This window comes from Myxine glutinosa, unplaced genomic scaffold (genome assembly GCF_964187855.1).
Source record: "Myxine glutinosa unplaced genomic scaffold, kmMyxGlut1.1 SCAFFOLD_913, whole genome shotgun sequence".
Lineage (NCBI taxonomy): Eukaryota > Metazoa > Chordata > Myxini > Myxiniformes > Myxinidae > Myxine > Myxine glutinosa.
In genome coordinates, this window is record NW_027617008.1 from 30,885 (window position 1) to 44,001 (window position 13,117).

At 41.9% G+C, this 13,117-nt stretch overlaps 1 protein-coding gene across 1 annotated transcript in view; it reads right to left on the reverse strand.

The window, feature by feature from the left end:
• Positions 1 to 13,117, reverse strand: part of LOC137436378 (small conductance calcium-activated potassium channel protein 2) — a 104,577-nt gene that overhangs the window by 13,929 nt on the left and 77,531 nt on the right. Inside the window, exon 4 of the mRNA XM_078769013.1 lies at positions 5,250 to 5,391. Within this exon, the coding sequence (XP_078625139.1) occupies positions 5,250 to 5,391 (142 nt within the window). The remainder of the gene's footprint in view (positions 1 to 5,249; positions 5,392 to 13,117) is intronic.

The window sequence follows — 13,117 nt, forward strand, 5'->3', positions numbered from 1 at the left end:
AACCACACAAACAACAACTTCTCCATCTCTTCATGGACAGAGGTCCGGAGCTTTGAAATAATCGTAACGCCCTTGGCTGGCGTTATAGCCTTTATCGACTCCTTCTGCTTCAAAATCGTACATATCGTAGAAGTACTACGATCGTACTGCCTCGCCAAGTCGACAACACGCACACCTCGCTCATGTTTTTCGACGATTGCGTGTTTTATATCCAAGCACATCATCCTTTTCTTCTTCTCAGCACTGCCCTTGGCACTCAATTTCTTAGGACCCATGGTTAAAACTAAGAAATTTTCCAAAATAACAAAAATGCGAAAACAAAGCAGCAGCGATATACGGCAGAGATGCTTGCAGGGCAAGATAACCACGTGACCTGAACGCTCGTTGGGCCACCTAGTGGCGGGTGGCGTAAGCTCGTAACTCAGATCTCGGCTCGCATCACAAAGCAAAAATTCGACCGAGCGACGGCTCGTATCTCGGAAAACTCGTAAGTTGGTGCACTCGTAAGTCAAGGTTTCACTGTATATATATATATATATATACATATATATATATATATATATATATATATATATATATATATATATATATATATATATAAAAATAAATAAATAAATATATACACACACACACACTCGATTTTCGGGATAACTTGAGTTGCCTTTACATGTCACGATCAAAAATAATTATTTGAGTAAGAAAATATTTTCTTAAAATAAGACCCTTTCTTGAAACAAGAAAACCAATGGAAAAGTTTTCTTGGAGCTAGAAAAATTACCTTTTCATACCTTTTCAGGAGGCACCATCATTGCTATACTAAGTGTGCTGATAAATACATTTTCTTGGGAATCAGGAACTTCTTATTCAAAGATCATCCAGTGCACACAAGTCCAGTAAGCTGTTGCTTATATAAACAAAACTTAAATGCATAAAAATTAAATTACAACGTTTCATAGTGACAGAAATTTAAAGATTTATGGAAATACATATACAGTCTGGTGTTAATATGCATGAAATGTATGTAATGTACAAGGTCCTCCATGGACCTGAGATAAATGTTGAAAATACAAAATTTTGACAAAATGATTTTATGCAATTAATGTCTACAAGAGTGGTATGGAAAAGTGCCATTTGTCTTATAATACTTGGGTTATAATCTGGATTCATTCACAGTCAGACACTATCTTCTCTGCTCTGAGAGGCAGTCTTCAAAATCTGAGGATACGTGTTCCGGAATTTTGTTTCACAGTTTTTGTTAGTTGTTTGTGTGCCGTCTCATTGTGTGCCGTCATGTGTTTTTGTGCTCGGTTTGGATGTGCTTGTCCGGGCCGGTGGTCTTGTTGGCATAGTTTGGGTCTCTTGCTGTTTCCTCCCATTATTTTCCTGTTCCTTCTTTCCCATGCTTTCCCATCAGGGGTCGGTACAAAGTCCACTACTATTTGTAGCTGTGATAGAGGTGCTGGCTCGGAACGTAAAGGAGGGTTTACCATGGGAGTTGTTGTATGCAGATGATCTGGTGTTGATTGTGGAAAGTATGGATGGACTGAAGGAAAAGATGAACAAGTGGAAGGAATGTATGGAGACAAAAGGTCTGAAGGTGAATATCGGAAAGACGAAGGTGATGGCAAGTGGTAAAGCATGTGGTGAGGTGGAAAGAACCGGGATGTGGCCATGTGCTGTGTGCAGGAAGGGTGTCGGAGTGAACTCCATTCAATGTGCAATGTGCGCTGAGTGGGTTCATCAAAAATGTAGTGGTCTGAGAGGGTCATTAACCAATGTGGCAGCTACATTCAAATGTAAGGTGTGCACAGCACAGAGGGAACTGCAGATGGAGGAAATGTTCAGTTGGATCTTGGAGACGGCGTGAAGCTGGAAGGTGTGAAAACATTTTGCTACCTCGGAGACGTGCTGAATGGAGAAGGTGGATCAGACTCGGCAACGGTTGCTAAAGTGAGATGTGCATGGAAGAAGTTTCGGGAACTGAGTGGCGTGCTGATGAGGAGGGGAGTGTCATTGAAGCTGAAGGGAAAGGTGTATGCTGCATTGCTGCATGTGTGAGAAGTGTTATGATTTATGGGACCGAGACATGGGTAATGAACGTAGAGCAGCAACGAAGGCTGGAAAGGGTGGAAATGCGAATGGTTCGGTGGATGTGCGGAGTATCGTTGAGAGAGAGGAAGACAAATGATGAATTGCGAAAGATGATGGGAATAGAGCCTGTGATTGATGCTGTGAAGAGGAACAGGTTGAGATGCTTTTGTCATGTGTTGAGGGAGGATGAAAGTGACTGGTTGAGAAGAGTGATGGAAATGAATGTAGAAGGAAGTAGAGGACGGGGAAGACCGAGAAAGACTTGGCTAAAGATGGTGGAAGAAGAAATGTGGACAAGGGGGTTAACAAGGAGAGATGCAGAAAATAGGGCAAAATGGAGGAGATTGCCATGGGGACCGCAAGGCTAACCCCCGCTCTAGCAGGGAAAATGGCCTTAAAATGCATGTTGTGTTGTTGTTGTTGTTCTTTCCCATGCTTGCTGCCCCACTGCCCCCACTGTCAGGGCATTGCCTTTTCCCCTCTGTTGACTTGCTCTTGCATTAGCCTCAATTTTGAATTAAGAAAACGAATAGGTATCCGTCCATATCAGCAGGAAGTCGGTTTATGATTCTGTCTTTATTTACTGTCTTTTGTCATTGCTTGCAGTATGCGAGTTTGTGTGGTAAGTCTCATATAGCCATGTCCTTCTTGTTCTTCTCAAGTCGGAATTATACTAAAACACACAATTTAGTGTCGTCTATCTGCCTGACCATGAGTGTCGTCTGTCTGCCTGACCATGAGTGTCGTCTGTCTGCCTGACCATGAGTGTCGTCTGTCTGCCTGACCGTGAATGTTGTCTGTCTGCCTGACCATCAGTGTCGTCTGTCTGCCTGACCGTGAGTGTCGTCTGTCTGCCTGACCATGAGTGTCGTCTATCTGCCTGACCGTGAGTGTCGTCTGTCTGCCTGACAGTGAGTGTCGTCTGTCTGCCTGACTGTGAGTGTCGTCTGTCTGCCTGACCATGAGTGTCGTCTGTCTGCCTGACGGTGAGTGTCGTCTGTCTGCCTGACCGTGAGTGTCGTCTGTCTGCCTGACTGTGAGTGTCGTCTGTCTGCCTGACCATGAGTGTCGTCTGTCTGCCTGACCGTGAGTGTCATCTGTCTGCCTGACCGTGAGTGTCGTCTGTCTGCCTGACCATGAGTGTTGTCTGTCTGCCTGACCATGAGTGTCGTCTGTCTGCTTGACCATGAGTGTCGTCTGTCTGCGTGACCGTGAGTGTCGTCTGTCTGCCTGACCGTGAGTGTCGTCTGTCTGCCTGACCATGAGTGTCGTCTGTCTGCCTGACCACGAGTGTCATCTGTCTGCCTGACTGCGAGTGTCGTCTGTCTGCCTGACCGTGATTGTTGTCTGTCTGCCTGACAGGGATGCCTTTGGTTGGTACTTGTCCAATCTCAACCAAACTTTCCAGGGAGACTAAGGATCCGATGACGGAGGTTGTCGTGACTTCATTTCCACCTCTCCTCCAGGGGGTTTTCGTCATGGACAAATGTTGTGTGAAGGTGTTTAGATAGCTTATCATGGTGTTTTGTGAAGCACACCAACCAGAAGTAAAAAAAACATTAAAACAACTAGAACCATTCAGTCAATTCTGCCCAACGTATGATTACTTTTTTCAACAGTTGCTATTGCTGTTTAACACTAGACTGAAATAAAATTAATTTGTAAGAAATCCTTGCGGGATTCTCTCCTTACCGCACCCCCTACAGACTAATCGACCACTAGTTCGGCATCTAGGTAGGCCGCAATTACATTTAGCTAATTAATGTGCTTGAATGAGTCTTTACGCATGAATGATGTATCCCATTGCCTGTCCAATTTCTCCAGACATCAGATTATATGTGAACTGGACATGGATTGTTTATAACATATATAGTGGTCTCATATGTGATTTCCCCCGGTCATGGCTCAAAGTGTGACTTGCGATATATCGTCCCTGCCACCCTTACGGCCCAATTGTGACCTTTATTCGACACATAACCCCATTCATAATGGTTGGTAGCATTGTTTAATAATTGCCTGAGGTGAATTTGGAGAAATCTGAGTATTCATGTACAGTACTGTATACCTACACACAGGCAGTGGACACGAGTCGCTGGTCCACACACCTACTGGAAGTAAAAAAAACTTATAACCACAAATTAAAGTCAATTCGTCTGATCGTAATGGCTTAATGATAATGATAATGGCATAATACTATTGATGTTGTTACAAAATAAGAATCATAATAATCGTAACTCAATATCTGCGATCACAAAGTGATCACCTGCGACTTACTCTTGGCTGATCCATTGATTGCCATATTTTTTTCAGCCCACCATATCATCTTGACCATCAACATTTAGGGATTGAGTGTAAATGAATAAAATGTGTCCCCATATACAATCTATCCATAAAACTCAACATCATGAAAATCGGAGGGAAACTATTCAAGTTATGATCAAAATGGTGTTTTAAAAAAAATCAATCAAGTCCTAATCCAAAAAAGGTAGGAAAGACACAAAACAAATATGAGGTGTCAACTTCAGTGCAGGTCAACTATTACGATACAACAAAATTTTGGAAGGCCAAGCTTGGACATTGGCAGAAAAAACTAAATGGTGGTTTAGTACTCTGAGGGGTGTAAGATCTTGACCTTTAACCTGGGGGGGGGGGGGGGGGTATGATGCAAATTAACCTTAAATGTACCTTGCTCAAGTCTACCTATAGAGAGCAATTTTGTTCAGATCGGATAAACTTTAGTCAATTTATGGTGAAAAATGACCCCCTGCCCCACCCCAATGACATGCTCTGCATTTTTATTTTTATTTTATACAACATCGAGGCTCGTGTAAGAACTAACATCAATCACAAAAAAAAACGGACACACAAAACATACAATAAAGGGAGCGGGAGACAAGATGGGGAGAGAGAGGGAAGCACACATGTACAACAGCAGAGAACAGGGACAACGGACAACAGGGACAACCTTACTTTTGTGTTCCGAACCGATGAATCCACCTTATGTCATCCTTTACATGCAAGTGACAAATTGGCATTAATAGATGCCCTACATCAGCTCACCTTGCTACTGATGGCAATGGGAATGACAATGCAGAGGAAAAGCTAATGTGCACATGAAATGACTCACAAAAGGAAGCTCAATAGTAAAAGCCACTGACCATGATGCCTGTGATGAGACAGATGCCTCTGCCACAGTAAGTGTTCGGAACCATCTCTCCATAACCCACAGAGAGAAAAGTGATGGACACCAACCACATGGCACTCAAGAAGTTACTGTTCACGTCTTTGTCATCATGGTATCTGCATTAAGGAAGATTCACACCGTGAGAAAATAAAGGAAACAGAGAAAACTTTTAGAACACCATGTGACAAAATTATTAGACAGTTTTCCTGAATTAAAAACGATTTTGGCTCATTCTTTGCTTTGGAAGCATCTCTTACATCCCCTTACATCTTACATCTGCATGTGTGTTGGTTGGATTTAGGTTGTTGTTTTTTCCCCAAACTACAATTACATTTTGTCTGGTTCCAAACGGTTGCATACATCGCTAAGAAAGACTACCTCACGGTAAATAAGAAAATAAAGCAGTTGATGAATTTGATCATGACCAGGCCTTGGCTGCTCTGACCAGCAAACGACTCCATGGCATCTGAAACCAATACAAAGCTATGCATATTTATCAGCAAAATAAAACCCAAAAAGCAAAATTCCAGGCTTGGGGAGTAACTATAAGCTACTAAAAAGTCTGATACAAGTTTAGCCAAATTCAGTATGTTGTGGTATTCCCAAGACACTCTCGGTGGAGGACATTAAAACCACCCCCGCAGAGTACACTCTGTGATTTGCTACTCTCAGTGCTGTTCCACATGTACTCGTACTAATTTATTAGCTGGAGGATGGTCGATGGTAATCGGTAAAATGTTTCCTTGGCCATGTTTGGCCGAAACATATGAAATTTCATGGAGTCCAGAATGTATGTTGATCATTTCCAAGACCACTCATGCCTGGCCATATAGAGACTGTACCCTCATTCTAGTGGATCTGTCTTGCTGTCGGTTTGGTACAGGACATACTCTGGGATGGTGATGGAGTAGACAGGAACACTGGCTGATATATGTGTGTGTACGTGTATTGTGTATTGTGTGTGTGTATGTGGTGTATTGTGTATGTGTATATATATATAAATATATATACATATGTATGTAAATAAAATCTAACCACCTAACTTGACGAGGCAGCAAGGTGCAAATTGAGTCCCATCACAGCACTTGCTGCACGATGTGCTAGCAACGAGTGTTGCCTGCCATGCGAGCACATTGTCTCTGCCCTGTTGATCACCAGTCAGGAGGTTTGTACCAAGGCATATTCAAATCAACCAAAGAAGAACACTGACCGTATGACATGACACTGACATCATGCGCATAAATTATGCCAATACCTCACCTCCAAACTATGAGGCATCCGCGTGGCACTCAAGATTTTGCAGACCAAGATTTAAAGCCTGTGGTCACGAATCGACAAAGGCAGAAAATATGCAAATCAGCATCTCTTCAATTAGGTCTTAATTATATCTCTATGATTTATGTGCAGAATGTCAGTGTAATGCAATAGGGTCAGTATTCTTCATCTTCTTTGGTTGAGATACAGTCACGTGAAAAAGTAAGTACACCCCATGTAAAGTTTTGACTTTTTCAACATATTTCAACATACAGCTATTTGATCTTCATTTCAACAATATTGATAGATAAAGGTGATATAATACAACAAATATCATGAAACATTTACATTTTGTAGTCCATTGTATAATTTAAATAAACATAAATGCAAATTTCGCATGTGGAAAAAGTAAGTACACCCTTGGCTCTAATAGGTGGTATTGCCCCCTTTGGTAGAAACAACCTCAAGTAGGCGTTTCTTATAACTCTCTACCAGTCTCTGACATCGACTGGGAGAAATTTTTGCCCATTTCTCCATGCAGAATTCTTTCAGCTGTGCGATGTTTGAGGGGTTTCTTGCATGCACAGCTCGTTTCAAATCCCCCACAACATCTCGATGGGATTTAGATCCGGGCTTTGACTTGGCCATTCCTGAACCCTCCATTTCTTTCTTTTCAGCCATTCCTTGGTGGATTTACTGGAATGTTTCGGGTCATTGTCATGTTGCAAGGTACAACCTCGGTTGAGCTTCAACTTTCCGACACATGGCCTCACATTATCCTCAAGCACCCTCTGGTACAATGAAGAATTCATAGTGGATTCTATGATGGAGAGCTGCCCAGGCCCTGATGCAGCAAAGCTGCCCCAAACCATAATATTTCCACCACCATGCTTTACAGTTGGTATCAGGTTCTTGTGGTCAAATGCTGTCTTTGGTTTTCGCCAAACATGTCTTCTGGTACTGTGGCCAAATAGCTCTACCTTTGACTCATCTGTCCAGAGCACATTGTTCCAGAAGTGCTGGTCTTTGCCGAGGTGTTCATTGGCAAACTTTAGTCTTGCCCTGATGTTCTTTCTGGACAGCAAAGGTTTCCTCCTGGCACACCCCCCATGCAGATCAAATTTGTGCAGCCTCTTTCTAATGGTAGACTCTTGCACTTTGGCATCAACAGTGGCAAGAGCTACCTGTAGGTCCCGTGATGACATTCTGGGGTTCTTAGAGACTTCTTTCAGCATCTTACGGTCTGCTCTCGGGCTGAACGTGCTGGGGCGGCCTGGACTGAACATGTTGGCAGTTGTTTGGAATCTTCTCCACTTGTAGATGATCTTCCGGACAGTCGAATGATTGATTTTAAATTGTTTGGAGATCTTTTTAAATCCCTTCCCAGACTCGTAGGCATCTATAACCTTCTCTCTGAAGGCCTCAGAGAGCTCTTTTGATCGAGGCATGGTGACGCCGCACACTTCAACAACAAAGAGCAAACCAAACGAAATGTCTGAGGTTTGAATAAGACGGGTTCCTCCAAGATCCTCTCTAACGATGTTCTAATCATTTGCACCTGAGCTGGTGCACCTGATTCTAATTTTAGGTATTTGAAGTAGTGGTAAATGTAGGGGTGTACTTACTTTTTCCACATGCGAAATTTGCATTTATATTTATTTAAATTATACAATGGACGACAAAATGTAAATGTTTCATGATATTTGTTATATTATATCACCTTTATCTATCAATATTGTTGAAATGAAGATCAAATAGCTGTATGTTGAAATACTTTTTCACATGACTGTATATACTCTTGCCTTCAGAAAGTATTCACCCCCCTTGACTTTTTTCACATTTTGTTGTGTTACAGCCTTCATTTAAAATGGATTAAATTGACATTTTTTGTTACTGATTTAAATATAATATCCCATAATGTCAAAGTCGATTTTTGTTTTTAGAATTTTTTTCCAAAATAAGTAAAAATGAAAAACATAAATATCTAATTTACATAAGTATTCAACCACCTGAGCCAATACTTCGTAGAAGAACCTTTATAAGCGATTACAGCTTAGAGTCTTCTTGGGTATGTCTGTATCAGCTTTGCACATCTGGATTTGGGGAGTTTCTCCCATTCTTCCTTGCAGATTTGCTCAAGCTCTGTTAAGTTGGATGGGGAGTATCGGTGAACATAAATCTTCAAGTCTTTCCCACAGATTCTCAATGGGATTCAAGTCTGGGCTTTGGTTGGGCCACTCAAGGACTCTCACATTCTTATTCCATTTGTTAAGCCATTCCAGTGTTGCTTTGGCTGTATACTTGGGTAGTAAGGGAATTTTATGAGATATTTCACAAATCTGTTAACTAAATTGTTACCAAAAACTTTCTTCACCAATATTTGTAAAGGTGTGTAATAACATGTGTTAAAATGTTGAAGTTCAACTCCCGTGGGAAACCCAGAAAAAAAGCTGTTGAATTCGGGTACCGAAAAATTATTTTCGAGAATTTTTATTTTTTTTAATCGGCCCTTAAGTAACTTATGAGGGGTCAAATAAGGGTTTTTCATGATTCTGAGTTGATTGTTAACATTTATATTTTCACTTTTACATTTACACACAAAGTAGCTTTTATTTCACATACATATATAATACTCAAGAGTTATTTCTCATTCACAATGTCAGAAGTTTCAACAGTCATTGTCTATGTCTTCTTCAGACTCAACAACATCATGACTGCAGTTTCTGCATGTAATGCCATTACAGACTCCACAGGCCGAGATGCACGTGACCCCATTCTTCTTGCAGCTGCATCGCCGGTTGCTGCAATCTCCATGACAATTACAGCTCGTGAACTGCAATAACTCCTCAGGAGCCGTGGGGTCCAGTGTTGGAACTGGCTCATACCCATGCACACCCATTGTCCATCCATAGTCACTGGGGTTCAGAGACATGCTCTGTAGAAGGATCCAGTCCCGGGTCTGCAGGTAGGCACGGAGTGAATGTTGTGCAGCTGCACCCTCTGTTGGAGGTAGAGTCTCTGGTTTGATCACCCACCCCGCTGCCCAGAGTGTGTCACCTGGAGTGAGGAGTGGCTGATCATGAGCCAGGGAGGAGGAAAGCTCAGCGAGGGGGAGAAACATGATCGCGTTCGTTCCTATCTGTTTCCTGTTCGTAAATGGAATAATCTTTACTTCAGTTCCTCTCAGGATCTTAGCTTTGTCGAGTGCCTTCAACTTCACCCGGGGGAAAGCTGCTGTTGTCTGTGGATCTGGCAAAGGTGGTGCCGGAGAGGTGACTTCGATCCAACCCATTGAGTGAAAGGGAGTGTTTCCGTGAATAGAGACAATGTTTAAATCTATATTGTCTCCAACAAACTGAGTGACTGCATTGTTTGTTTCCCCAACCTCCATAAAGACCACCTGATCATTACTTGACAATTCACTTTCACTGGCTGGCACTTTGGCTGTCATCACTGATTGATCCTCAAGCGCAGCATCAACCGCAACCTCATCATTGATCTGTTCATCGGTTTCCTCCACAATGGTGTCAAGAGTGCCAGAAGTATCTGGAACATCATCTCCACTCCTACTATTAAGGAAGCAGTATTTGTAGTTTTGTGTCTCCGTGTAAGACTCAGTGTATCCCAGCCGGTGGAACTTGTTGAGCATCCATTTTGACCCAAATCTATGATCAAGTTGTATGGCAAGCCCCATTTGGTGTGGCAATACTCCAGACCGAGGTCGACAGGCCTTAATAAAATTCTGCCCCCAAACGGCAACTCTTTCGTCTGTCTTGACAATCGGTCTCAAGAACATCTGAAGGCTTGCAGGAACAAGTGTCAGCTGACTATCGATGTCAGTCATACTGTGTGTGGTGGGGTATGACTTTGGACCTAAATCAATCAAGGCAATATCATTGGATATGAACTTGAGTGCCGTCTTTATGATCTGAGTCTTCTCATCTCCATGGTCAAGATTAGCATGATGCTCTCGCAGAATATTGTCGGTGCCATCTTTGAGACAGAGTACATCTGCCCTTCTTTCCTGTGTTGTGAAATACAAGGTGTCTTCGTATTTCTCTAGAAGTTTTATCTTTAGCCAATGCTTTGAATAAGAAAGGTTCTTCTCTGGTGACTGATCAAACTCCTGCAGCTTTTCATGGACTTGGTCCATGTTCATTACCCAATGCTCTAATTCTGAGTCTAACCATTCGCAGAATTCAATAAAAACTGCCTCTCGCTCCTCATCAATACTCCTCTGTCCTCTCTTCCTTTTTCCTTCCTCATCAGTCTTGGACAAACTGTCACCTCTCGCAAACATAAGTTTGCATCGCAAATGGTACAGTGTTTTCTTCTGCTACCAAGTCGTTGATCCCTTCCAGGCGTCCAGTGACTTCAGTGCCCCAGTCATCCCCGCGACTCCGTGCTGTCTTCAGCAAGCTTGCCTTCAGTGTATCTGCAGTCAAATTATCTGGCACTCTGTATTTCTTTCTAGCTTGTGCTGGATTATTTTTGTAGAGCTGGGCTGGTTGGTTGCAAAGAATGCATACTTATACAGGAGGTCAACTGACTGTGATCTTCTAGAACTGCAGCCAGTTGATGAACTGAACTCACAAGTAGTGCGTCTTCTCTTCAACTTTGATGACTCTTTCTCTGCCTTTGATGCTTGAGCTGACTTCTTGGTGGTTGCAACAAAGTTGTTGTACAGATCATTTTTACACTTCTGGTGGTACCTCAGTTTTCCTTCCTTTTGAGCCTCCTTCATACGTTCCACAACAGTAACATTTTCGACAGTTTCTGCTTGTTTCAATAGAGTTGAGTATCCCTTTGGAGTTGCCTGTATGAGCCTTTCAGCTGGTGTATCCGAGCGTGCACAGATGAAGCAATTGAGGACAGGTGGAGTAACGTCTTCATCCATATTGCTAGACTCCATGTCCTGCAAAGTAGAAAATGAGATATATTTAGAAATTATTTTTCCACAAAGGAGTGTCTGTGGTGAAATATAAATGTTAACAATCAACTCAGAATCATGAAAAACCCTTATTTGACCCCTCATAAGTTACTTAAGGGCCGATTTAAAAAAATAAAAATTCTCGAAAATAATTTTTCGGTACCCGAATTCAACAGCTTTTTTTCTGGGTTTCCCACGGGAGTTGACCTTCAACATTTTAACACATGTTATTACACACCTTTACAAACATATTGGTGAAGAATTTTTTTGGTAACAATTTAGTTAACAGATTTTCATATGTTTCCCTTACTATGGGGTCATTCTCCTGTTGGAACGTAAATCTTTGCCAAAGTCCAAGGTCTTTTGCATTTTGAAGCAGGTTCTCATCAATTATTTCCCAGTATTTGGCTCCATTCATTGTTCCCTCTAACCTTACAAATCCCCCAGTCTCTGCCGCTGAAAAGCATCCCCATATCATGATGCTACCACCACCATGCTTCACAGTCGTGATTGTGTTATTTGGGTGATGAGCTGTGTTTTGTTTCTGCCAGACGTAGCGCTTTACATTCAGGTAAAATTTTCATCTCATCAGACCACAGAATATTTTGCCTCATGCTCTCTGAGTCTTTCATGTGCCTTTTTAAAACTCCAGGCATGTTGTTATGTGCCTTTTTCTCAGGAGTGGCTTCCATCTGGACACTCTCCCATAAACCTATAATTGTGAAGTGCTGCAGAGACTATTGTCCTTCCGACAGGTTCTCCCATCTCAGCCAAGGAACTCTGTAGTTCTGTCAGAGTGGTCATTGTGTGATTGGTCACATCCCTGACCAAGGTTTTTCTTGCCCGGTTACTCAGTTTGGTGAGACGGCCAGCTCTAGGAAAAGTCTGGATAGTTCAAATATTCTTTCCATTTCCTAATGATGGAGCTCACTGTGCTCTTGGAAACTTTCAACATTCAAGAAATTGTTTTATACCCTTCCTCAGATATATGCTTTCTCACAATTGTATCTCGGGGTTTTATGGACATTTCCTTGGACTTCATTGTAGAGTTTCTGCTCGGACCTGCACTGTCAACTGTGGGACCTTATATAGAAAGGTGCGTTTCTTTATAAATCATGTCCAATCAATTGAATTGGGCACAGGTGGACTCCATTCAAGTTGTAGAGACATATCAAGGATGATAAAAGGAAATTGGATGCATCTGAGCTCCATTTGGTTTGTCATAGCAAAGGGGTTGAATACCTATTGACTCAAGATATTTCAGCTTTTTTTTCTCATTATTTTGTCAAAATTTCAAAAAAAATACCTCCATTTTGTCATTATGGGGTATTACGTAGAGATCAGTGATTTTTAAAACCTCAGTTTAATCTACCCTACATTCAGGCTCTAAACATCAGAATGTCAAAAAAGTCAAGGGGTGTGAATACTTTCTGAAGGCACAGTATAATGCCCTGATTCAGTGCGTATATTACAGCTGAACATTTTGTCCAATTTCTCCATTCTTGTGCTTTTTAGCATTCACACAAGTGACTTGTGAGGGAAACTTAAGAGGAACATTAAGTTAACCACATTTGTATGAAAGTGGAAGCTGACATATAGGCCAAACCAGCTAATGGTAACAAGTCATTTAAGAACATTAGTATGACAAAGATATCATG